Source organism: Oryctolagus cuniculus, chromosome 5 (genome assembly GCF_051225735.1).
Source record: "Oryctolagus cuniculus isolate XC-2025 breed Fujian yellow rabbit chromosome 5, ASM5122573v1, whole genome shotgun sequence".
NCBI lineage: Eukaryota > Metazoa > Chordata > Mammalia > Lagomorpha > Leporidae > Oryctolagus > Oryctolagus cuniculus.
In genome coordinates, this window is record NC_142871.1 from 118046647 (window position 1) to 118074514 (window position 27868).

At 40.1% G+C, this 27868-nt stretch overlaps 1 protein-coding gene across 31 annotated transcripts in view; it reads left to right on the forward strand.

The window, feature by feature from the left end:
• PKHD1 (PKHD1 ciliary IPT domain containing fibrocystin/polyductin) overlaps window positions 1–27868 on the forward strand; it is a 524425-nt gene that overhangs the window by 244582 nt on the left and 251975 nt on the right. For all 31 annotated transcript variants that reach the window (XR_016234007.1, XR_016234005.1, XR_016234006.1 and 28 more), the window contains 3 exons: window positions 389–635; window positions 20099–20276; window positions 21440–21635. Coding sequence is in view for 21 of the 31 variants with exons in the window: in XM_089333174.1 (XP_089189300.1) it covers window positions 389–635; window positions 20099–20276; window positions 21440–21635 (621 nt within the window). In the remaining 10 variants the exon portion in view is untranslated. The remainder of the gene's footprint in view (window positions 1–388; window positions 636–20098; window positions 20277–21439; window positions 21636–27868) is intronic.

The window sequence follows — 27868 nt, forward strand, 5'->3', positions numbered from 1 at the left end:
ATTTTGGGCCAGATAACTTTTTGTTGTGGGGACTGTCCTGTTCGTTGTGGCATGTTTTACAGCAGCCCTGGTATTTGCTCATTAATGCCAGGAGAACTCCTCCCACCATATCCAAGTTGTGTCAGCCAAAGATTATTGCCAAATGTCCCCTGGAGGGCTAAACTTCCTCTAGTAGAAAGTGACTACCCTAGACCACAGGCTGCTCACAGCAGGGTTCGTGTCACTCCTGTTGTGTTTACTGTGTCCAGTACAGGGACTCTGGTGTTCTTGAATGAATAAGCAAGGTGTGCAATTTGAAGTACTGAAAGCATTCAGTAACTTAGTTGTCATTTTTGATAGTTGCTTTTAGCGCCATTGTGTAAAAGCCTTTATATCTTCCAATTTATAGGTGGATTTACTGTGAAGAGCAACCAGTTGACCTTCATAAATTCTCCAAACTTGGTAGCTTTTCCATATCCTCATGCAGCAATTTTGGAAGACCTGGATGGATCTCTGTCTGGAAAAAATAGAAGCCACATTCTTCCTTCTATGGAAACCCTTCCAGCTTCTTGTTTGGACAATGTGAGCTTTAGTCAGACTGTCCGTGGCAGCATCTGTCAGGGAGATGTTCTCTTTCATCGTATGTCCATTGGCTTGTAAGTAGAATTCACTGTCCTTTTTAGCTTGTCAAAATGCATACATATATCATTCAGGCTGTTGAGGTGTGTAGAAGGAAAATTGCCTCCTGGATTATTTGAAATATTTAGTTCTATGAAAGTGAAATGAGAGTAATTTTGACGGTTGCCAAATTATGAATTCATGGTAGTTTTTTTTCTTTTTTTTTTAACTTGTATTTAATGAATATAAATTTCCAAAGTACAGAATATGGATTACAATGGCTTCCCCCCCATAATGTCCCTCCCACCTGCAACCCTCCCCTTATCCACTCCCTCTCCCCTTCCATTCACATCAAGATTCATTTTCGATTCTCTTTATATACAGAAGATCAGTTTAGCATACATTAAGTAAAGATTTCAACAGTTTGCTCCCACACAGAAACATAAAGTGTAAAATACTGTTTGAGTACTAGTTATAGCATTAGATCTCAATGTACAGCACACTAAGGACAAAGATCCTACATGAGGAGTAAGTGCACAGTGACTCCTGTTGTTGACTTAACAAATTGACACTCTTGTTTATGGCCTCAGTAATCACCCTAGGCTCTTGTCATGAGCTGCCAAGGCTATGGAAGCCCCCTGAGTTCACCGACTCTGATCATATTTAGACAAGGCCATGGTCAAAGTGGAAGTTCTCTCCTCCCTTCAGAGAAAGGTACCTCCTTCTTTGATGACCCATTCTTTCCACTGGGATCTCACTTGTGGAGATCTTTCATTTAGGTTTTCTTTTTTTCCCCCAGAGTGTCTTGGCTTTCCATGCCTGAAATACTCTCATGGGCATTTCAGCTGGATCCGCATGCCTTAAGGGCTGATTATGAGGCCAGAGTGCTGTTAGGACATTTGCCATTCTATGGGTCTGCTGTGTATCTCACTTCCCATGTTGGATCCTTCTCTCCCTTTTTTATTCTATCAGATAGTATTTGCAGACACTATTCTTGTTTATGTGATCTCTTTGTTTCTTAGTCCTATCATTACGATCAATTGTGAACAGAAATTGATCACTGGGACTAGTGAGATGGCATTGGTACATGCCACCTCGATGGGATTGAATTGGAATCCCCTGGTATGTTTCTAACTCCACCGTTTGAGGCAAGTCAGCTTGAGCATGTCCCGAATTGCACATCTCTTCCCTCTCTTATTCCCACTCTTATATTTAACAGCAATCACTTTTCAGTTAAGTTTCAGCACTTAAGAATAATTGTGTATTGATTACAGTATTCAACCAAAAGTATTAAGTAGAACAAACAAAAAAAATACTAAGAGGGATAACATATTAAGTTGCTCATCAACAGTCAGGGTGAGGGCTGATCAAGTCACCGTTTCTCATAGTGTTCATTTCACTTTAACAGGTTTCCTTTTTGGTGCTCAGTTAGTTGTCACCTATCAAGGAGAACAAGTGGTATTTGTCCCTTTGGGATTGGCTTTATTTCACTCAACATAATGTTTTCCAAATTCCTAACAGGGATCACTTTTCAGTTAAAATTTAAACACCTAAAAACAATTGTGTGTTAATTACAGAGTTCAACCAATGGTACTAAGACAAAAAAAAATACTAAAATGGATAAAGTATTACATTGTACAGTGACTTGATCAGCTCTTCTCCTGACAGTTGATGTACAATGAATTCATGGTAGTTTTAGGCTCACTGTAATGGTAGCTAGTTTTCAAGATGGTTGGAGCAGATCTCATAGCCCATGACCTCTTATTGACATTTTGAGTTAACAGACCCTTTTAAAAAGGAGCTACAACCAATAAAGAACTTGAAATGAATTAAAATTAAAATTATTATTAAAAAATTTGAATAATGTCCATTCTAATTTATATACATGTACTTTCCCCAAGCCCTTTTTAAGTGTTCGCTCCAGGGAAGTAATTGCTGATGCCACCTATTACTTGCAAAGTTGCTTCACTTCAGTTCATTTTCCTTGTTAATCTCATGAACTATTGGGTTTATACAATACATATCCTATTAATACTGGGGCAAGCACTCCTTGGCTATGCTTCTGAAACTACCATTAAATCAGCAGCTGGGCTGTTTATAATGCATAATAGGATTGCTTGTGCCCTCTTTAATTTGCAGGTAATGACTGCTGAGTGTCTAGGGTTCTGTGTTTTACCTATTTCAAATGCATTGTATATATTTAGCCACATTTATTTCCTTCCTTTAAGTGTCCTAATTCCATGAATATTAAGTTGATTAATTCAATGAGACCTCCTTGGTATCTTATTCGAACATGTAAACTCCAGAGAGTGGGAGTCACTGTGGTCAGGATTGTACTAACTCTGCATTTTCGATGTATATGGAATCAGTATCTTGACCTCTGTTTTGTTAGCCTTAGAAATACACTGTCAGCACTGAATAGGCTGAAACTTTTTCATTTTTGCTTTCCAGACTGTTCATTATATCTAAGTTTAATGGGCCCAATTCCAATGAGTTAAGTATGGAGGGATGTGTTTTTATTTCTAATTTTGGTTGTGCAAAGCATGACTTTTTCCATCATTCTCAGAAATGTATCCTGATTTATATTATTCCTGTGTTGATTTTACAAAAATAAGTGTTTTGAGATTTACAAAAGTTAGTGATTTATTTCCTATATGCATTCTTTCAAATAGCCTTGTGTAGCTAAAAGGAACAGTAAATGCTTGTATGATATTTATTTCTATGTGTTCCTGATACTCTTGTTATGCCTTTGATATCTATTTAGACTGTCACTTGTGGAGGCATTTGTCAAGGTAGTAATAGAAGGCTCTGCAGAGTCTCATTCTTGACTGGGCATCACTCTTTGAGATATTTAGGATGTGTTCTTAGCTTGGGAGTAGGTCATTATTCCACCATTCAGAGACAGACAAGGTCAAGAACATGATCCTGATTCCATATTATAATTAGACTCAAAAGGTTTCTGGTAGAATGAAAAATTCTTCTTGTTTATTTCTGGAATTTTCCTGGTTTCCAAAGGGAAAATCCCATGTCTTGGAAATATTTTCAGTCCCCAAAAGCTAGGATGAGTAAACACACTACTTCTACTTAAAATTTTCAGATTGATCCACAGGTCTATGACCATTAGTTAACTGCCTTATATTGGCCTTTAAGTAAGTCTCTGTGTGCTTCTGGGATGTTTTTTGGCCATAGTGTCCTCACCTATAGAATAAAGTAGACTAGCAGTATCAGCGTTACCAGGGAGCATCTTAGAAAGAAGCTCAGACTAGACCCCAGCTGTCCTGAATCAGAATATCCAGGTGACTCAAATTATCTTTTAGGGAAGCACTGCTCTAAAGTCCTTCTAATTTTAACTTTCTATGATTCTATCCCTAGCTATTTGTGTTCAGTGGCTTGATCTTTGTCCCAGAGCATTATAACCTCATTAGAAACATGTCAGAGCTAATGAGCAATTTGAATTAAGCTTAGATACAAACTTTGCTGCATTTCATGGAGAAAGGATTAATTTGTTGTGCTATTCGCCCTCGGGCAAGCACCCTAAGAGTTGATTTACAAAACTCTCACAGTCATGATCTTTTGGGGTTGCTTGTTGATGGAGATCTTATATGGCACAAGCACCCTGCAGTCTTCACTTTCAACTCTTACTCTCTCCCTCAGCAAGAAGTCCCAAGAGAGCAGGGAGTGAGGCCTAACATCAACATTTCCTGGCCCCCTTTGAGAAAATCAAGAGCTAAGAGAATGAATTCTTCTTTGATAGGCCCACTCTCTGGTATATTGTCATGTCCGTCTTTTTACAATGTTGATAATCTTCTATTTTTGTTCTTCACTGCCTTGTATGAGTCTCATGGGTGCCCACTTTTGTACTGCTTCCATTTTTATTGGTTCCTATAACTCAGTGCCAGCAGCTGGCTTGACAGAAGCATATAAATATTTTAAGTTGGCCATAACATTTAATATTTGGGTGAATAAAAAACTGCTACTATCTATAAGGCAGAGTCTAGTTTATATTTTATTTAAAGGATGACATATTTGATCTACATGTGAATGCTTCTGATATTGTTCTCTTTGACCAGTTCTAAAAAACATACTTGCTATAAGAGCCACAGGTTTACTGGAGAAGGTTCCTTTCCCAGCTTTTGTTTCTACAACTCTTCTTCCTGTTGAGGCAAGGGTGGTGGTAACCCTACCAACGCAAAACCAGGATCTTATTTTAGAAATGTATACCAACATGGCTGGTGCCGTGGCTCACTAGGCTAATCCTCTGCCTTGCAGCGCCAGCACAGTGGGTTCTAGTCTCGGTCGGGGCGCTGGATTCTGTCCTGGTTGCCCCTCTTCCAGGCCAGCTCTCTGCTGTGGCCCGGGAGTGCAGTGGAGGATGGCCCAGGTCCTTGGCCCCTGCACCCGCGTGGGAGACCAGGAGAAGCACCTGGCTTCTGGCTTTGGATCAGCGCGATGCGCCGGCCACAGTGCGCTGGCCGTGGCAGCCATTGGAGGGTGAACCAACGGCAAAGGAAGACCTTTCTCTCTGTCTCTGTCTCTGTCTCTCTCACTGTCCACTCTGCCTGTCAAAAAAAAAAAAAAAAATGTATACCAGTAGCCATTATTTTTTTCTGCAGGGATCCAATAATGATGATATGCCCACTATAATTCTTGAATTTATAAGTCTCAAAATTTAGTAAAATGAATTCTTCTAAACAGAGATCATTATACAGAAGGAGGATGCTATTATCAATAGCTATTTTGTGTGTGCTCCTCCATTTCCTTGTAAACTTCTCTTGAATGCTTGTATTCTTTAGGATTCTGTTAGGATATGTTTTTTGCTCTCATGCCATATGTGCTTCCCTGGTGACCAGGTTTCTTTTCATGCATCAGTTAACTTTCAATGATGATCCCTGATTTTTCCTTACAGTCTACACTGCTGTATTGCTCTCCAGACCCTTCTATCCAACCACTCTTAGAATCTGCACTGTCCAGCATTTTAGCCATGAGAAACTGATGGCTACTGAGCATATGTAGTGCAATGTAGCTAGTACAAACAGATGTGTTGTTACAGGTAAATTGTGTACCATATTTCTAAGACAGTATGAAAAAATAATGTAAAGTATCTTAATAGTTTGCTTATATTATGTTGAAATGATACTTTGGATATGAGGTAAAGCTATTATTCAAATTAATTTCACCTGTTTCTTTTTACTTTTTAAAATGTGACTACTATAAAATTTAAGATGATATCTGATAAAATTTAAGATGATATCTGCATTAATAGGTTATACTATATTTCTTTTGAGCATCAGTATTGCTAATATTTCCATACAATGTTTAATAACCTTCTCAAACTCATATTGACAATATGGGACCTATGGTCTTTCCCTGGGTTTTCATAATCCCACTGAGATAAATACTGTCTAAACTAGAAACATGGAGTCATCTCTGACTCATCTTCTTATTCTATTTCCCACATTAATTACCTACTAGCTACATTTTATATCCTAAGAAAGTTTCTCTTGAGTCTTTATAAGTCTTCCTTTCCAACTTCCCCTTCTTTAGTCCAGGCTGCTCTTACTTTTCACCTGCAGAACTTCATGCCTTGCTTTCAGGGTCATCTCTCAGTGCTCCACCCTCCCTTCTCTGCATCCTTTCCCTTAAGCGCATTTAACTTCTTTACCCTTTTCATTTCATAATGCTTAGCTTCCATGGTCTAGAGCACTCTATAGCCTTTTCAGTTGTGATCAACTTATTTAGATATAAAAACAAAAAAATCAAGCCTTGATTCTGTCTTCCAATTATTGATTAGATCGATGTTGGGAAAAATTGGAAGAGTTTGCATGATATTATAGTCTGGCACTCAATATTTATGAGTTTTTCATAGTTTCTTCATAAATAACAGTCAGGACATATTCATAGTTGTGGAATTGTTTTTCAGAGACTGAAGAATAGAGAGGTGATTAAGACTCATTTGTAGGTATAAGTCATAGTTTCTCTCCTTCTTATGTGTATTTTGCCTCATTTTGCTTCATTTTTTCAGTAAAATTTTTAATAAAATGGACATCATAGCATTTATCTCACAAAGTCATTGACTGGCATGTAGTAAATGCCCAATAAATTCTGTCTTTAAAATGTTTCTGTCTTGGGCCAGCGCTACCCTGTGGTGCCAGCATCCCATATGGGTACCAATTCGTGTCCCAGCTGCTCCTTTTCCAATCAGCTCTCTGCCTATGGCCTTGGAAAGCAGTAGAAGATGGCCCAAATACTTGGGCCACTGCACTCACATGGGAGACCCAGAAGCTCCTGGCTCCTGGCTTTGGATTGGTGCAGCCCTTGCCTTTGCAGCCATTTGGGGAGTGAACCACTCTCTGTAACTTTACTATTCAAATAAATAAATAAAAGCTTCAAAAAAATGTTACTATCTTACCTTTGTTATTCAAAAAGCAATGCACAGCATATTACTAATTGAGAAAAAGTCTGTGGATTTTTATGTTTCTGTAAAATCAATGCCTGGCAAGACAATTAAATTTAGTCCAATTCCTGAAAAATAGAGAATAATGTCCAATAATCTCATGACATTGTACTGATCTAGCAAAACCTCCTGGTGGTCATAAAATCTGGAGTGTCTCAGGACATACTCTGATTCACTGTGCCTTAGTGCCTTCTGCTTCTTCCTTCCTGCCTTTCCTGGAAAAGAAGTGGTTAATGTTCTTGTTGATCACGGTGATTCTTAGATCTTGCTTAATATCCTCTCCTGTAGTGCTTGCGTTCAGTTTTCACCTATGTAACTGCTCTTAATGTGTCACCATTCAAAGTATGAGGCACCCCCTACCTCTATAAATGCAAAAGTACGGAAGAGTTCAAATGGAAATTTTGGCCTAGCTTTTCCCCTAGTAATCACCTACCTCTCCTTCCCAGGGATAAATAGACCTGGCTCCATTAATGGTATCTTTTCAGTCCTTAAAAAAATACCGAACGAGGCAGGAAAATTGTAAGATATATTATCCTCTCTTGGCAGCAGAAGTTACAGAAACAGAATAAAGATCGAAAAACCAAAATGGACCCAAACTGAGGAATATCAGCAGCACTATTACATGGTTTTTAAGTTTCATGAATGATAAAGGGCACAGTTATGCACTGGTAAATGTTTAACCACTTAGCACTCTAAAAAGCCTTGACGTAGCATCTGCCTAATACTGCGGTAAAAATACTCTCATCTTCTTTATTGGGAGCTAGAACCTGATAATACTAAATAAAGAGTTGGGAAGAGAGGCAAGTCTGTAAGCTGATGTCTGTAAGCTCCACCTTAGCACCAGGTGTGTATGTGTATGAGAGGAAGACAGGCTTCTTACTCTAAATTCCTATATGATGCAGAACATTGTTTCCAATACTCCTGACAAATGGGTGTCTCACTCTGGTTGCATAGCTCCAACAATGGTATTCCTGTGTTCTGAGGCAGCCTTTCATGCTGGGCTCAGCAGATCAAGCATTTGTCCTAATGTGACAGCAGAAAGTATGTTGCAAAAGCTGTAGCTGCTAGCTTAGAGGCGGCAGGTGCCAGTTTGATTTTTAGGCTTCTCTACAATAAATTTTTTCTTGGCCATCTTTAACCAAAGATAGAAATATACATCTGAAATGCCTTGGAGGAGTGATGTGTGGGCTATGCCCACTAGAAACTCAAGAATTATTATATAATATAACTTTACTCTCTACTGACTAGTTCTATTTTGTATCTGAAATTAAAGATTAAAAATAAATTGGAGAATGAGTGTCTAGTTTCTTTCATCTTTGGTTTCTTATCTTATTTGGAGAAATATTGAAGTATTTCTGAGACAATAAATTTATGTATAGAGAAAGTTGCTGGGGCTGCACTGTGGTATACTGGGTAAAGCTGCTGCCTGCAGTGCTGGCATCCCATATGGGTGCCAGTTCAAGTCCCCACTACTCCACTGTTATTCCAATCTAGCTCCCTGCTAATGTGTCTGGGAAAGCAGTGGAGGATGGCCTAAATGCTGGGCTCCTGCAACCACGTGGGGGACCTGGAAGAAAATTCTGCCTCCTGGCTTCGGATTGGCCCAGCTCTGGCCATTGTAGCCATTTGGGGAGTGAAGCAGTGGATGGAAGATCTCTCTCTCTCTCTCTCTCTCTCTGCCTTTCAAATAAATAAATAAATAAATCTTTTAAAAAAAGAAAAATGATGAACATGAAATATGCCTTGATGGTGGCAGGCCAGTGTATGGAATGGTGGTTCTGTGAAAAAGACTGTTATGAGCTCAGTCTATTTTCAAAAGATGCATGTGCAAAGCCATGATACAGATATTTGTTGGCTGTGCTCAATTTTTTTTTCCTTTTCATGCAGTAAAAAGATGGGAGCAACAGCAGCAACCACAAATATTCAGGAGATGCTTGCAGCACCATTTGAGATTAGCTATTTTGATGTGTCTGGCTGAGGAGATGTGTAATTATAAGGGGTTTATTTCGCAATTGTTCCAAATCAAGAGTATTTAGCGCTCAGTGCAGTGTTTTTCTTAATACACAGAGATATGGACCCTGAGGAAAAGTAAGCTAATGGTAAACACAAACCAGGGAGTTAATATTTGTTCTCATTGGTATTGTTGATTGGCTAGCAAATCCTTTGTGGGCAGTATACATTCAACAGTTCTGCACAGTGCATGGGTACTAAATTACATAACAGTTTAAGCAACTTGTATGGTAAACTGGTGCTTTTTCTGGGAAGTTTTCTCAAGTGATAGTGTTATATTTATAACAGAACATACCCCTTAATTTAAAACAGGTTTGATTATTTTTTATAAAGCATAAAAATTACGGTACCCCAGGGAGAATAGAAAAGCATCATGTAAACCTTACAGACCTCTTCTGTTTCCGATTGTCCCCAGGCTCTGTTGCTGATACAGAGGTAAGGGTTAATACTTCAAATGGACTGGTTGCCTTCTGATTTCTTGCACATAAAGCCATGAGAAATTCAGGGAGAGACTTCTTCCCTTAGTAATGAAACTCTCTGCTGCTAATGGCCCATGCAGACTCCCTTGGCTCCTCCAAATTAGAAATACTTGTGTGCTCCTTTGCTTCATTAACAGTAAAGAGAGGGAGATTGGTGGCTATTTAGGGCACTGGGAAATTGGTGGCTATTTAGGGCAAGCGAAAATTGTAGTAATTATGGTTGGTAAATTTTCTTCATGGTGTTCTTTGACTATTGATGTTCTTTTGGTGCTTTTAGGAGAGCCCACCACTGTCAGTGCTGGCATTTGGCCTAGATGGATAGGTGCTGATCTGACATTGGTTGTTTTTGGCCCTGGTAATGGTCAATCAAGGCATCTTGCCTATTCAGGGATAGGTCTTTTATATTTTTGACTTTCAGAGTGTACCATATGACCTTTTCTACTACTTGCTGTGATGAAGGTATATTTGATAACATTCTTCTTAGGCTGTACAACAGAAAGCTAATGCTGCACATGAGTGCCTATGGAATTGGATCCTGAATAAATTTGGATTCATGTAGCTGAATAAATTCAGAGATTTGAAAGACAGTGCAGGGACCAGTGCTGTGGCGCACTAGGTTAATCCTCTGCCTGCAGTGCTGGCATCCCATTTTGGCACCGGGTCTAGTCCTGGTTGTTCCTCTTCCAGTCCAGCTCTCTGCTATGGCCTGGGATTGTACTAGAAGATGGCCCAAGTGCTTGGGTCCCTGCACCTGGCTCCTGGCTTCTGATCGGTGTGGCTCTGGCTGTTGTGGTCATTTGGGGAGTGAACCAACGGAAGGAAAACCTTTCTCTCTGTCTTCTCTCTCACTATCTGTAACTCTACCTGTCAAATAAGTAAATAAAATATTTTTTTTTAAAAAAGACAATGCATGAGGGGAATAATGCATAGGATAAGGGGAAAGAAGAAAGGATTATAGTATCAGATTATTAGATGCTGATTAGAAGGAAAAAAAGCATCAAAATACATGTACAGAAGACTCAAAGAAAAGTACAGTCTGGTGGTTTGATACTATCTCAAGAGGGGTTTATGTTTATAGGGGCCTTCAGAAACTGAAGAGACTCTGAAAAATGATTCCTTTGAAAATTTTATCTGCAACATATAGAAATTAAATAAGAACATAAAACACTCTAAAAAATGACTTATAAATATGCTGCTAATGGAAAAAAAAATTGAGAAATAATTAAATCTATTAAGGTGACCAGAGGGATTTTTGTGGTCACATTGCTGGAATTAAGAAAAATTTTGGAAATATCTACCCAACTAATTATACTATCACATAAAACACTTATGTAACTGTCAAGAAGGTAGGAATGATAGGTAAGAAAAGAATGGCAAAAATATAGGTTATTAAGGCAGGGAGAATTATATGTAAGTTTATGGAAACATTTGAACAAATAGTTTTCTTCCTCTGGTCTATAGTTATACTTTAAAAGTGGCTTCACTGAGAGCAGTTGACTAGAATAGGAGACACATGCATTTTTAAGGAAATCTCAGCATTTTCCTAAACAAGAATCTCAAATTAGTGTGTACTGTTTGTATGTGATCCATAGCAATTTTCTGACTATTAAATAGATGTTTAAGTCCTGTTGGCAAATGTCCTATTGATATGTGGTTGCCTCCATCAAACTCTGATAACTTACAATCAATTAGTTATCACCTTTGATTAGTGAGTTTCTAATAAATCTCCTGGTACTCATTGTGACTTTCTGAATAGCCTTCTATGGTGGAGAAAAATAACATTCAGTAGTGAGTTGAAGTGTTTTGATGCATTTAAAATTTGCTTATTTATTTATCAAAAAGTAATAAGTGTTTTATTTCTTACTGTAAATCATCAATTGGACACTTTGATATATCAGTCCTCTCTTGGATTTAGGTCTTGTGATTGATTTTTCAGAGCCCAAGTTTCCCAATGAGAGCTGAAAGGATGTGCTTTCAAAAATTGAAAAATTTGGAATTATTTTCTAGTGGACCATGGGGAATCTGATCTTAAATACCAACCCCAATACCTACTCTAGCCAACTTATCTATTTTTTGATATTTCTTACTTCCAATTTGCTTCTTCTAACCAAGTCTAATTTAAATTTATTTCTTATAAGATGATTTTCATTGAATAAATATATTGGTTGGGACTAGTGTGCTAGACAGACTCTTGATTCAATAGGAGAAGAAAGAACTAGGATGACTGAGGACAAAAGGTTAGGGAGAGCAAATGGGGAGAGCAAAGATGGCTGAATAGGGAAAAGACATGGGAAGAAAATCAGAATAAGTGCATTTCCATGGGAGAATTGGAGAGAAGTTTGTAGTGGAAATTTTAGAGAAAGAAGAGATGCCATGGGATAGCATACACAGTGCAAACATGCAGCAACGACTGATTGGACACTAGGCTGCTAACTCCTGCAGCCAGGGACTCGAGAAGATGCCACCTTCTGGGACTGAGAACAAGCCTCTGGATATCCACTGAAAAACAGACACTCCACTAAGCCACACAGGCATAGCATAGTTCAAAGATAATAGCCAACAGAGGGAAAAAAAAAGTATTTCTACAAATGCCTAAAAATAAATGAAGAAATACAAGAAACATGAACAAAGAAGACAATGTGACTCATCCAAAGGAACACAATAACAGTTTAATATCAAAATGTGAAGATGAAAAGATTCATGAGATGCCTGAAAAGGAATTCAAAAGAATGATCATAAGATTGCTCAAAAACACAGAGAAATAAATACATGAGATAAAGAAATCCATACAAAACATGGATGAAAAATTTTGCTGGGGGATAGAGGTTTTCTTTTGTTGTTGTTGTTGTTTTTGACAGGCAGAGTTAGTGAGAGAGAGAGACAGAGAGAAAGGTCTTCCTTCCATTGGTTCACTCCCCAGATGGCCACCACGGTCAGCGCGCTGTGCCGATCTGAAGCCAGGAGCCAGGCGCTTCCTCCTGGCCTCCCACGCGGGTGCAGGATCCAAACACCTGGGCCATCCTCCACTGCCTTCCCGGGCCACAGCAGAGAGCTGGACTGGAAGAGGAGAAACCGGGACAGAACTGGCGCACCTACTGGGACTAGAACCCAGAGTACAGGTGCTGCAGGCAGGGTTAGCCTAGTGAGCTACAGCGCCGGCCGTGGATAGAGATATTGAAGAGAAATCAAATTGAAATATTCAAAATGAAGAATTCAATATGTCAAATAGAAAATACACTGGAAAGCCTTAACAACAGACTTAGTGAGGCAGAAGAAAGACTATCTAAGCTAGAAGATAAATCCAGCTAGAACAACAACAACAACAACAAAATAGAAATACTGAAAATAGTGTTTGAAATTTATGGGATGCTATCAGATGACCAAACATAGGTATCTGAGGATTTCCTGAAGGTATGGAAAGACAGAATAGATTAGAAGGCCTATTTAGTGATATAACAGCAAAACGTCCCTAATTTGGAGAAAGTTAGAGACATCCGAGTACAGGAAGCACATAGAACTCTTAATAGACATGACCAGAAAAGATCTTATCCATGACACATTATAGTCAATCTTTCTACAGTAAAGCATAGAGAAAAGATTTTACAATGTGCACAAGAGAAACATTAGATTACATTCAGAGGATCCCCAGTTGGAATAACAGCTGGTTTATCATCAGAAACTCTACAGGCTAGGAAAGAATGGAGAGATATAGTCCAAGTATTAAGATAAAAGAACTGTCAACCCAGAATACTGTACCCAGCAAACCCTCATGTATAAATGAAAGTGAAATAAAGACCTTTCCAAACAACAGAAATGAAAGAATTTGTCATCACATGGCCAGCCTTTCAAATGGTCTTGAGGATATGCTACACAGAGAATCAGAGCATGATAGTCATCATTAAGAAAGAATGTGAAGGCAATGCAGAAGTACAGAACTAGACCCCTACCTTACACCTTACACAAATATTGACTCAAAATGGATCAAAGACTTAAATCTATGAACCAATACCATCAAATTACTAGAGAACATTGGGGAAACTCTGAAAGACACTGGCATAGGCAAAGACTTCTTGGAAAAGAAATCAAAAGCACAGATAAATGGGATTATTTCAAGCTGAGAAGCTTCTAAACAGCAAAAGAAATACTTCTCAATGTGAAGTAATAACTGAAAGAATGGTAGAAAATATTTGTAAACTATGCAACTGCTAGAAGGTTAATATCCAGAATCTACAAAGAGCTTAAGAAATTCAACAACAACAAAACAAAGAACCCACTTTAGATATGAGCAAGGACTTGAACAGGCATTTTTCAAGAGAGGAAATTTTAATGGCCAACAGACATATGAAAAAAAAATCTTCATGATCACTGTCCATCAGGAAAATGCAAATCAAAACCACAGTGTTTCATCTCACCCCAGTTAGAATGGCTCTGATACAGAAATCCACAGCAACAAATGCTGACAAGGATGTGAGGACAAAGGTACCCTAGTCTGCTGTTGGTGGGGATGTAAATTGATGCAGCCACTGTGAAAGACAGTATGGAGATATCTCAAAAATCTGAAAATAGACCTACCATATCATCCAGCCATCCCACTCCTGTGAATTTACCCAAACCAAAAGAAGTCAGCATTTGAATGAGTTATCTGTACCCCTCATGTTCACTGCAGCTCAATTCACAGTAGCTAAGATATGGAATCAACCCAGATGTTCATCAACTGAAGATTGGATAAAGAAATTATGGAATATATATGATTATGGAGTACTACTCAGCTGTAAAGTAAAATAATCAAATCCTGTCTTTTGTGATACAATGGATGCAACTGAAAACCATTATACTTAGTGAAATAAGCCAGTCCCATAAAGACAGGTATCATGTATTTTCCCTGATCAGGGATAACTAATAGAGTACCTAAAATATAATGTATTGGAGTGAAATGGACATTGTGAGATTTGATAATGGTTTGCAACCCTTGTCTCTGTTGTTGAGGAACAGTATTTTTTTCTTCATACTATTTGTTGAACTTTTTTTTTTACTTAGTATAGGGTTACCCATACAATAATTTAGTAAACTGAGAGATCTTTGTAAAAATTAAGGGTGGGAATGGGAGAAAGAGGAGGAATTTTTGAAGCATGGGTGGGAGGGAGTTGGGGTGGGAAGAATCACTATGTTCCTAAATCTGTATATATAAAGTGCATGAGTCTTGTATGACTTAAATAAAACTTAAAAAAGAATGTGACAGGAAAAAAATCTAGTAAAAGTAAAAAAGAAATAAAAAGCAGATAGTAGAAATATTTATAAAAATTGACAGGACCATGTAGTTACATATCAATAATAACCTTGAATGTAAATGGCCTAAATTCTCCAATTCAAAGATATAGACTGACTGAATTGATCAACAAACAAGACCCATCATTATCTGCCTACAAGAAACACACCTCACCAATTCATATAGACTGAAAGTGAAAGGATGGAAAATATAATCCATGCTAACAGAAAGCAAAAATGAACAGGTGCGGCTATCCTGATACCAAACAAAATCAATCCATTTTAACACACACAAAAACTGTTAAAAGAGACAAAGAAGGGCATTATGTAATTATTAAGGGATCAATTGAACAGGAACATGGGACTATACTAAATCTATATGCACTCAATGCCAGATGCTTGGCTATTTAAGCAAACATTACTAAATCTAAGTGGACACATTGATTCCAATACAATAATAATGGGGGACTTCAACATCCCACTTTCATCAATGGACAGATCAAATAGACAGAAAATCAAGAAAGAAACAACAGAGGTATTCTACACTATGGACCAAATGAACATAATTAATAGCTACAGAACATTTCATTCCCACAGCAATATATATTCTTTACATCAGTGCAAGGAACTTTCTCTAGGATAAACCATATCATAGGCCATAAAGCTACTCTCAACAAATCCCAAAAAAATTGAAATCATACTATGCATCTTTTGTGACCATAAAGGAATGAAGCCAGAAATCAAACCATCCCAGCATACCAGGGATAAATCTGACTTGATCTGGGTGAATGATCTTTCTGATGTGTTGTTAGACTCAACTGCCCAGTATTTTGTTGAGGATTTTTGTATTTGTGTTCATCAGGAATATTGGTCTATAGTTCATTTGCACTGCAAAAGAAATATTGGACTAAGTGAAGAGGCATCCAACAGAATGGGAGAAAATATTTGCAAGTTGTAGAACTGGTAAAGGATTAGTATCGAGGATCTATAAAAGAATCTCAACAACAGCAAAACAAATAATCCAGTTAATAAAGAGGCAAAGGACATGAGCAGGTATTTTTCAAGAATGAAATACAAATGTCCATCTGACACATAAAAAATGCTCAGGATGGCTAGCCTGAGCTAATAATGCAAATAAAAACCACAATGATGTTTCATCTCACTCCATTTTTGAATGCCTGTCATGCAAAAATCAAAAAATAGTAAATACTAGTGAGGATATAGGCAGAAAGTACCTTAGTCCATTGTTGGTGGGAATATAAAATTGTACAACCATTATGAAAACAAAATGGAGATTTCTCAGAAATCTAAAAATAAATCTACCATATGACCCAACTATCCTACTTGTGATTATTTACCCAAATGAAATTAAATCAGCATATGAAAGGGTTATTTGTATCCCCATGTTTATTTTTGCTCAATTCACAATAGCTAAGACATGGGCTCAACCCAGATGTCCATCAGCTGATGACTGGATAAAGAAAATGTGGTGTATGTACACTATGGAATACTACTCAACCATAAAAAATGAAATTCTGCCTTTTACAGAAATATGTATGCAACTGGAAACCATTATGCTTTATGTAATGAAATAATCCAGTCTCTCTCTCTCTCTCTCTCTCTCTCTCTCTTTCTTTCTTTCTTTCTTTCTTTTGGCAGGCAGAGTTAGACAGTGAGAGAGAGAGACAGAAAGGTCTTCCTTCCATTGGTTCACCCCTCAAATGGCCACCACGGCCAGTGCACTGCACCAATCTGAAGCCAGGAGCCTGGTCTCCCACACGGGTGCAGGGCCCAAACACTTGGGCCATCCTCCATTGCCTTCCCAGGCCACAGCAGAGAGCTGGACTGGAAGAGCAGCAACTGGGACAGAACCGGCGCCCAAACCAGGACTAGAACCCATAGTGCCGGCACCGCAGGCAGAGGATTAGCCTAGTGAGCCACAGCGCTGGCCAAAATAAGCCAGTCTTTTTTTTTTTTTTTTTTTTTTTTCGACAGGCAGAGTGGACAGTGAGGGAGAGACAGAGAGAAAGGTCTTCCTTTTTGCCATTGGTTCACCCTCCAATGGCCACTGCGGCCGGCGCATCGCGCTGATCCGAAGGCAGGAGCCAGGTGCTTCTCCTGGTCTCCCATGTGGGTGCAGGGCCCAACCACTTGGGCCATCCTCCACTGCACTCCCCGGCCACAGCAGAGAGCTGGCCTGGAAGAGGGGCAACCCGGACAGAATCCGGCGCCCCAACCAGGACTAGAACCCAGTGTGCCAGTGCCACAAGGCGGAGGATTAGCCTAGTGAGCCACAGCGCTGGCCAATAAGCCAGTCTTAAAAATACAAATACCATATGTTTTCTCTGTTATTTGCAGCTAATATAGAATACAAAAAATGTATAGGAATGAAATGGACATCTTATGATATGATTGTGATTTTTAGCCCTTGTTTATTCTCCTGTGTAACTGAGGTCTTCCTACTTGTTGAATATTACGGTTGGTGGTGAAGTAAGCCTGTCAAGGTAGTGTGGATTAAAATGCAAAGACTGATGAAAAGAATACAGGGGAGGGAAAGTGAGGGATGGGGAGGAGGGAGGGAAGTGTGGTTGCCTTCTTGGAACTGTACATATGGAATGCATGAAATCTGTTCTCTTCATATTAACAAAAAAAAAGTAAAGTAAATGTGAAGGGAGTTTAGCATTCTTATAGTTTTCTGAAGATTATAATTTAAAAATAAATTCCACAAATGTAACAGCCTTCTATTTGAGGATGTGAACAACCTCAGCTAGAAGATGGGAAAGGAAGAAATATCACAGAGGGGTTTATGCAGTGGAGTGGGAGTTGGCACGTATGGCTTCAGGACCATTCTGATTCTCAGATTATTAGATAATTATGAGTTAATTATTGTCCTCTAGTTCTGACTTAAGGCCTGATATAAGTGGTGGGCAGCGCTGTGGCTCAGTGGGTTAACACCCTGGCCTGAAGTACTGGCATTCCATGTTGGCACCGGTTCTAGTCCCGGCTGCTCCTCTTCCCATCCAGCTCTCTGCTGTGGCCTGGGCAAGCAGTAGAAGATGGCCCAAGCTTGGGCCTCTGCATCCACATGGGAGACCCAGAGAAGGCTCCTGGCTCTTGGCTTCTGATCGGCACAGCTTCAGCAGTTGAAGCCAATTGGGGAGTGAACCATCAGATGGAAGATCTCTCTCTCTCTCTCTGCCTCCCCTCTCTCTGTGTAACTCTGACTTTCAAATAAATAAATAAATAAATCTTAAAAAAAAAGAAAATCTGGGGAATGAATAATTATTTTATTTCAAAATGCCTTGAGCATTTCTTTGTCCATTTTATTTCATGTAATTAAGAGATGAAATGAGCATATTTAATCTTAAAAGAAATATATATGCTGCATAGCTAGGGTCAGTGCTCTGTACTGGGAAAGGTTTGGCGTATGATTTCAAATGATCAAATATCCTGGGTAAAATTTCAGACAGTGAGATAAGTTATACAGTGACCAATCTGGCACAGTTGAGGTTCTGTACCAGGTGAATTGTATGTAGGCATTGGTGGGCATGATTAAGGCTACTGAGTGCTTTACATTGTTTAAGTTTCACTGCAGCTAAGTAAATATATATTTACAATGATGAATTTTATTTAAAGAAGAAACTAAAGCTGAAAAAGCATTGATATCTGTCCAAGTTCACACCCTCCATTGTGCACTGATCTTTATTTCCAATTTATACCCATTTAATTCTGACTTCAATGCCTAGCATTCAACACTGAAAGTTGCTTTTTATAATATGCCATGGTTTATTAATCAGCTTTAGATATACTTGTGTCCCACCTCAATGTGCAAACAAACATCCTCCTTTGTCTTATTTTCTTCTGCTTTGAGAATTTAATTATCTGCCTACAGCAAAACACGACAGTTAAAGATTCTCATGAAAACCAAAAAGAGAAAGGACAATTACAATGTGTGGGGTTTTTTTTTCTGACATTCACATTATTTTAATTTCTATTTTGACTTTCTTTTAGGATCTTAGCATGTGGAGAAAAATATTTATATTTTAGTAGTCTTAAAATCACTCACTGGATGGGCTGTATAGAATAATTTGGGGGATACTGGGTTATGAATTTATAGCTGTAGCCCATGACATTCACATATAACTTTTACCATATTCTGCCTCAATTTCCTCATTTGGTAAAATGCAGTTTTTCTCAAAACCCTTTATATATATTAGGAAAATGGCCCTGACTGCTTTTAAAGTAAGATCTTATCCAGCATTTTTCATTCCAAAACACACATGATTTGAGTGCCATTGTGTAAAGTGGCCTGGGCCAGGGCAGAGGATTTCAAGAGGAAGACATCTCTAACTTAAGGATCTCACAACTTATGTCCATTTTTTAAATTTTAGATCTATTTTCATTTTATTTGAAGAGGAGAGAGATATCTATCTCTATCTATCGATCTATCGATCTATCGACATCTTTCATCCGATAATTTACTCCTCAAATGCCCTCATTAGCCAGGGCTGGGCAATGCTGAAACCAGGAGCCCAATCCAGGCTTCCACACGAGTGGCAGGGCCAGCTGCCTCCAGTGAGTGCATAAGCAGGAAGCTGGTTTGGAACTGGAAGAGCCTGTACTAGATCCAGCATTCTGCTTTGTTATGCATACATACCAAGCATTGTCTTAATTGCTGCACCAAGTGCACACCCACAATATTTGTTTTTAAGAAGCAAATTCAAGAACACTAAGGTTCTATAATGGCAGTGAGCATTGGAAATTTGATAAACTGCAAGGAGAGGAGATAGGCTACCTCCTCTTCAGCTACAAAGCCACTCCTGCTGGATGATTGCAGCAGGGTGTCTGAGTGTCCAGGCATGTCAGGTCCTGAGTCTCAGTCACTGCTCACTATACTCACTATAGGAATATGTCATAATAAAAATAATATATTCTCCATTATTGATGAATCTGATCTATGGCATAATTCTGCCTGTGCACATTTCTTTGATAAAGTATGTGGTCCTGGTACATATGAACTCATTAGGGTAACATTTCTTAGTGGCTTAAGATCTGAGCATTCCCATTAGCAGATATTAGGCCAGTGAAATGTGCAAGAAATTCAATGACAGCTATCCACTGGGCTGTTTTGACCTACATGGTGATTACTAAAACCTTCATTGACGTACAAAGGATATAAGAATTAAAAAAAAAAGAAAAAGTGTATTATATTTGGTGAGGGAAGAATTTGGGAATAGGAAAATAACTTTAGAACTCATTTGTTCCATTTGTTTCTCTTTTAAAATCAACCTAGAGCTGATGCTCCTGATGTTTCTTACAATTTAACCTTGACTGACAGCAGAAATAAGTCAACCACTGTCAATTATGTAGTTGACACATTGTCTAACCTTCATGGCTGGATGGCTCTGCTCTTGGACCAAGAGACCTACTCATTGCGATTTGAGAATCCCTGGATCCACAGCTCTCTGCAGGTAACCCCAGGAATCCATTCATTGAAGTGTCCCATTCCCAATAAGGAATTCTGATTTTTTCTTCTGGGAAATAGGTTGCAAATATTAATCATTACCTGATGCTGATAAAGAAAGCAACAGCTGCATGATGAGTAGATGTTGGATGTAAGATTTGGATGTTTTTAACTTGGAAATTTAAGAATCTGTTTAAATCTCAATCTTGAGTGCAGAATGGTTTTTCTTGAAATTTTAAATTAATTAATTCAATGAAAATTAGCCTCTAAGAACACTGTAGAATTGCATTTTTTTAAAAATTACAGATCAAAACCCAACAGCCCCAATAGAAGTGTCTGCAGCCAGAGAAAATGTCTTAACCAGGCATTTACACATTTCATACTGCCACCTTGTGGTAAAAAGTTAAGTTGCAAAAAGAGATCCATGTGAGTCCCCAGGCTGGTTTCAGTTGAAGGAATTTTACCTGGGGGAAGTAAAAATAGGGACAGTCATGTGAAAAGTGGATACGTTTTAGGCCCTCCCCCCAATGCAGTGGATTCTCTCAGCTTTTCTTCCTTTCAGTACACTTCTGTCCTCTTGTGTTGTCATAAATATCCCCTAACAGGATAGCAGAGGACAGATGGAAGTTGCTTCAGGTATACCATAGTTAGGAGGAATTCAGAACAGGATCTTGTTCTTTCCACTATGACTGTCAGAAAGGATGTGTCCCTGTTGTTCATTTCCTTGAGATTCCCATGTGCACATTTTGGGGAATTTTCATAAAGTGAAGGCAGTAGGGTATGACTCTAGAGGTGGAAACCTTGGGCCCAGCATGGCCCTGCTTTGTGACATGGGCAAGTTACTGAACTTCTGCCTGTGTCAGCTTCATCAGCTATAACATGGGACAGTAAAAGCAACAATCAAGGCATAAATGACTCACATACTGCCTGATTGTCTGGTAAGTGCTCCAGCACTGGAAGTTAGTATTGTTGTAAATAGTTGACACCCATCATTGCCCGCCTTTTCAAGTTGTGGGGAAAACTGAAAAGGAATTCAAGACCTATGCCTGTGTCTTTTAGCTGTCCAGGTCTACACTATCCTATTTCTAAATGGTTCTAACTATGTTTTCTATAGCTCATTTTGGGGCAACTTTCTTACTAATTGGACACTGTTGTATTTTTCCTTTCCAGTACTCAGCAACATTTGACAACTTTGCTCATGGGAATTACCTCCTGCTGGTGCACACAGATGTGCCACCTTACCCTGACATCCTCATACGTTGTGGGAGTCAAGTGGGCCGCTCCCTTCTGTCTCTTCCATCACCTGGTCAGGACCAAAGCTGTGACTGGTTCTTCAGCAGCCAGCTGAGACAACTCACCTATCTGGGTAAGTATCTGACTGGAGCAGTGTCTTAGGGAGCACAGGCAGAAACCACGCTTCTCTCTTGGACTATGGGCACATATGCTATGAAGGGAGGGCCTGGTATTGGGGTTAAGTGAGTATGTCCTGAAATCAGACTCCCTGGGTTTAAATTCCAGCTCCAGTGCTTATCAGCCAGGGGATACTGAGCAGGTACTCTTTCTTTCAGATCTCAGCCTTTTCATTTGAGAAGCAGGATAATAATAGGGCCAATCTTAAAGGATAGGAAATTAAATAAAGGATAACATGTAAAACTCCTAGTAAGACTGCTAATACCATAGCAAGTGCTTAGTAAACATTTGTAGTATTATTTTTTATAAAGGTTTATTTATTTATTTGAAAGGGAGAGTTATAGGGGGGTGGAGAGAGAGAGAGAGAGAGAAAGAGAGGGAGAGAGAGGTCTTCCATCCGCTGGTTCACTCCTCAGATGGCTGCAGTGACCGGAGATGCGCTGATCTGAAGCCAGGAGCCAGGAGCTTCTTCCAGGTCTCCATGCAGGTGCAGAAGCACAAGCACTTGGGCCATCTTCTGCTGCTTTCCCAGGTCGTTAGCTAGGAGCTAGATCAGAAGTGGAGCAGCCAGGACTCGAACTGGTGCCCACATGGGATGCCAATACTGCAGGCGGCTGCTTTACCTACTACGACGCATCAAAAGCATCGGTAGTATTATTTTTAATTCACTGTGGGTTAGTGTTGTATTTATAGTGAAAAGAACTCTGTATATAAGGCAGGATACTTGATAATTCATATGAGATGCATGTAATCTAAATGGAGACATTGTAGTTAAGACATCGCAGTCAGGTGTTGTAGGTTAAACTGACACAGGAAGTTCTGCTTCTGATCCAACTTCTTGAAATTGTGCCTGGGAAAGCACTGGAAGATAGCGCAAGCACCTGGACCCCTGCCATCTCCAAGGGAGACCAGCATGGAGTTCTAGCCCTGGCCTTAGCAGCCATTTAGGTAGCGGATTAGCAGTTGGAAGATCTCTTTCTTTCCCTCCCTGCCTCTCTTTCTGTCACTCTATCTTTTAAGTGAATAAAGATCTTTTTAAAAAAGGCACCAGAGTCCATGTGGGCTTCTCCCTGGCATGAAGGCTCATAGGCAGAGTTGTGTAAACAGAAGCTTCATTTTGCTGGGAGGAGACTGCTGGGCCTCTTGCAGGTCCGCCAAGTTCCACATCAGATTTTCGGCAGGCACTGCTCCTTTTCTTGGCTGCCTTTTTGTTAGAGTGCTGCTTCACTGATAACTGGCCACATTTCATTCATCTGTTGACCACTTCTTTGGTTATTGTTTGCTCACAACGTTACCACAATCCCTTAGGATAGGAAGTCTAAAAAAAAATCATAGACCTCTACACTTCCTCCCTTTGGCTGCTCCATGCGTGGGTTAAGACAGCTGACTAATCTAAGCTAAGGCCCATCCGAATGTGGAAGGGAGCAGAACCCAGGCATTCTGGCTCCTGGCTGTGGATCCCTCCACTAGAGTGTGCTGCCCACTAAATAATCACTGACCACCAACTGGAAAGGATTGGGGTAGGGAGTAGGGTGACTAGGCAGGGATGTGAGAGAAAACTTCTCACTGATCATGTGCCAGAGAAGAAAAGCCTGCACATGTGGTAGGTTTTGCCCCTTCATTTCTGCCTTTCAGTAGGGCAAGTTTTGTTTTTGTTCAGCAAATATCTTTAAGAAGTACAACTTTTTTTGGAACATGCAGGACCAGAGCTTAAGGCTTTTGTTTTTGTGTTTCCAAAGGAGATTGATTACGTTATTCCACTTACCAATTAAAGGCAAACATTTATAGAATTTTGTGAAAGTGGAGCATCAAAATTACTTACCAAACAAAAAAGTAAAGGTAGTCACAGAAATGTTAGCCACCCTCTGTGATTGGCTGGCTCTTTTACCTGGTGTCTGGCATTGCAATCATTCCATGCTCCAATAGCTTCATTTACATAAGGTGAAGAGTATTGTTTCTTGGTGGTACAAAAGCTCCACACGTATTAGAATATGGTAAGTTTTAGTGAAAATATCATCTATTGCACTAAAAATTCCTCAATGGATCATTTCTCTTGAGTCCTTCCTCAGCCACCTAGAATATTAACAATATTATGTGTCTCAATTTCAGTGTACATGTCAAAACCTTTCAATTTTCCTATTTTACTAGATTTATAAAATAACTGAGATCCACAATAATAGGATGTGTATGATATATTTTTCCCATGATTTAAATGTTATATCATTGAGCAATTCTTATCCACAGAATAAGATACCGTCCCACATTTTAAAGTATCTCTTAAGGAGATGAGTTTGGTTGCCTTTTCTGACACTACTGAGTGTTTTGCCCAGGGAACTACGTAAAGAGCAGACCATGGGCAAAGCCCCTGTGGACTACACTTTGTGTCAGAGCCCAAGATGGGGCAATATTCAACGTGACAAACCATCGGGAATGGCAGTTCCCAACTGGAACTTCCCACGTCATGCTTGGGGATGGATGTGACCACAGAACAGGTGTTCTATCTGAAGGTTGGAGGTGAAATCCAGCAAGCCCATTTTCCTGCTCACACAATCTGATTCTCTGGTAGCTCTTGTCTGCCTTTTAGTCATTTCCTGCTGCCTCCTTTCCCTGCTGTTTTTTCCAGGGATGTTTCAGTTCATGGTGAACTATTTTTATTTTTTAGTTACATTAACGCTATGAAATAATTAGTCAGCTAATTAATCTGGTTTACAAGCTTTGTAGGATTCTTCAGCTGTCAGTCAGCCCCAGGCCCGAGGCCTCCATCTAGTCTCGGCTCTCTCGCCCATGTGATTCCTGTTGCCATGGCTACTGGCTACATCTGCTGACACCCCACTCTCTATTTATTGCTTAATTAAGAATTTCACGCTCAGCCCTTATCTGCCTGGAAGAACAAGCGCACACTGTTAAGAAATTCCAAATTTAGGCCCAGGCACAAGGGGAGCCTTTCTTACGGGCTTGGCTGGATGGAGCCTCTCTAACGATCCTCTCGGCAGCCCAGCCGCCACCCTTCAATCAAAAATCATTAAATGGGGCAGAGATAATGAGCATGTAGCATATCGAAAGGAGGATGTTTGCTTGGTCCAAAGGAGGAGAAGCTGCTGGGCCTCTTGCTCAGCTCTACTTCAAAGGCAGACGAGCCCTCTCATCATGGGGGCCCGATAAAGCCTCATTTGTTCTGGGCTTGACTTATGCAAAAGGTCTGGTATGTCCCAGTGCCATCTCACAGACGTGGCTTCCCCCACCTCTTGCCTCCACCTCCACCACCCCTCCCTGGCCTTCCGCGTGCTCGTGTGTCAGCACTTAGGCAGCTGGGTCCCCCAAAGCATCAGGCTGGAGCGTATAATCACTGACTCTCCACTCACAATGGCCACTTGTAGGGGGGTGGCCAGGAGGAGGTCCCCATCACAATAGGAACACAATTATTGCAGCTGCTCTGGAGGGCCATGCTTCTTCCTGTAGCAATAGAATAGGACTTGCTCCAAACAGGGGGAGAAGGGCTAGGGGGAGGTGTTCTGGATGGAGAGGGGTGGAGAAAACAATCTTGAGTTGATTATTCAGATTCTGACTCTTGGAAGCCCGATGTGGAGCCAGTGGGGTTCCAGCAGCTGCTGGTAGACAGCCCTCTTCTAATCATTGTACATTCTGTCAGGGGTCAACTTACTTTTGACCCTATCCTTTCATATTGGGAAAAGGCTCTTTAGGGCAAACTGTTGGGTTGTGGCAGGGTGCATTAAACACTCAGAGCCCCTTCTCCTTGCTTTATCCCCCACCCAACCAGCAGCCGGTGATAAATTTGTATCAGATGTTGCGCCATTCACAGTTGTCCGCCTGTGTTCACACAGCCCCCACTCACACCGCAGAGAGGCAGCCGAGCTGGGATATTGTGTGGGGCGGCAGCTGAGAAGGTCTGCTCGAGAGCTCTGGGGCTCCAGCCGCACCACCTTCTTCTGCTCTGACTGGGAAACGACGCTGTCTAGACAGGCTGGCCAATACACGTGTTCAAATATGGCCCCCTCACCAAGAGAAAGGCTGGCTGTGTGTTGGGGGGAGCCAGGCTGTCGTCCCTGAGGAAGAGGACAGATGGACTTTATGTGTGTGCCAACCTCCCGGAAGGACTAAGTCTCCTTATGCAGACAGTTTAGAAGAGATGCTCTTAGTGTGTGAGATGCTGAAGATAAGGAATGTGCCCCTGAGTCTGAGGCTAGGCTTGTTGTGTTAGCTGCTGTCTAGGTCTCCTGTTCCCAAAGCAGCAAGGACGCTGCGAGGAGCAGGGCTGCCGCCCGTGCTCTTCTGTTCATCTGCAGGTCTGGAAGACCCCGTGCACCCTGAGAAGGAATCCTCTTAGTATCTAAGGAGGAGAGTAGACTCCCGGCTCCCCAGAGCTCTGCAGGAGGATTGGAGGCAGAGCTGAATCATAATCTTTTGCAACTCTGCAGCCATCCCCATGCTGAGGCCCTCTAAGGCAATCTATAGCATTCTAGTTAATAAATTAATTTACATTCTTGTAGAAAACTCATCCCCTAAAAATCCCCAAGGATTTTTACTGGTAATGTAGAGGACTGACTTGAGGGAAATGCACTACCTTTATGGCAAAAGGATAGATAATGAACAGGAGGTGGGACTGTGAAAAAGGATTTTGCCTCACGGTTAGAAGTGACTTTTCTAAAAGGAAAGGGAAGGAAGGAGGAGAGGAGAGAAGGGAAGATGGAAGGAAAGAAGATAGGGATGGGAGAAGGAGAGAGGGAAACTTAGAATTCAGGATTCAATAGATTGCTAGGAGTCACTCAGGCTGAGGAACCAATTCTTAGCAATGCTAGGTGGCTGGTGTATTTCTTTCAGATCATAGGTGGTACAGCTAGCAGAGTTTGCAAACTTAGCTTTTTCAACTCCAGGTTGGGTACTTTTCTGGTATCTAATTTTTTTTGAAATATCTAAGCTGATATACCTACCCTTGTAAACCAGTTCTTCTTCCTCTTATTTACAGGAAAGTTGTGTCTTTTAATTAACATTTGTTTTCTAAACTAGATTTTTGAATCCAATCTACTTAAGTTTGTCATGTCCTTATACTTTCTGTACTATTATTTGCTTAATAGTTTTCTTTAGTCAATTACTAAACTGTCTTTTCTTTTAAGATTTATTTATTTGAAAAGTAAAGTTACAGAGAGGGAGAGGCAGAGAGAGAAAGAGAGGCCTTCCATCTGCTGGTTCACTCCCCAAATGCCACAATGGCCAGAGCTGGGCCAATCCAAAGCCAGGAGCCAGGAGTTTCTTCCAGGTTTCCCACACAGGTGACAGGGGCCCAAGCTTCCACTGCTTTCTCAGGCCATAGCAGAGAGCTGGATTGGAAGTGGAGCAGCCGGGTCTTGAACTGGCGCCCATATGGGATGCCAGCACTTGCAGGCAGCAGCTTCATCTTCTATGTCTCAGCACTGGACCCCTTATTTTTAAAACCAAACCTCTTCTTAAACAATAATATTTATAAAATTGTGGGTCTAATGGGCTACTTGTTTTTTCTAAAGTATATTAAATTTGTAACCACTAAAATAAAACATCTTATATCACTAAAATTGCTACCGCCTAATTTATATTTAGGGAGTACACGGGTCTGCATGTTTGGGGTGTCATTGATGAAGGGTAACCATTGTGAATACAGTGATCTTTTCCATTAGGGTCTTTCTCTTTACTGGCTAAGAACAAATCACATTTTTAAGAGTATAATACAAGGAAAATTTTATGATTTTTCAAATCAGTATGTGTGTGTGTGTGTGTGTGTGTGTGTACTTGCTCTATGGCAAACATCTGGAATGCTTGTTCCCAGGCCTCTCTCTGGAAGCTTTGTTTCAATAGGTCTGTGACAGAGCTCAGGAAATCACAAATACTCCCATGTAAATGAGGTAAACGTTGCTCTCAGTCAAAATAACAATTGTTATTCTTTGAGTTAATTAAGAAGGTTTAATTGAACAAACTCTCAGGACTGTGGTTAATGCAGATATAGCTGTTGACATCTCAATCAAGTTCTTTTATGTTTAAAAAATTTATACGCTTACATGAATGTTACTGGGGTTACTAGAAGACCCAAAGATCATCACAGGATTTTCGTTTAATATTTCTGTGAATGTCTTTAAAAGATCATGTGTTATGAGGGCCATGATAACTTTTAGGCTGTTTCTGTGAAACTGGAATCAGACT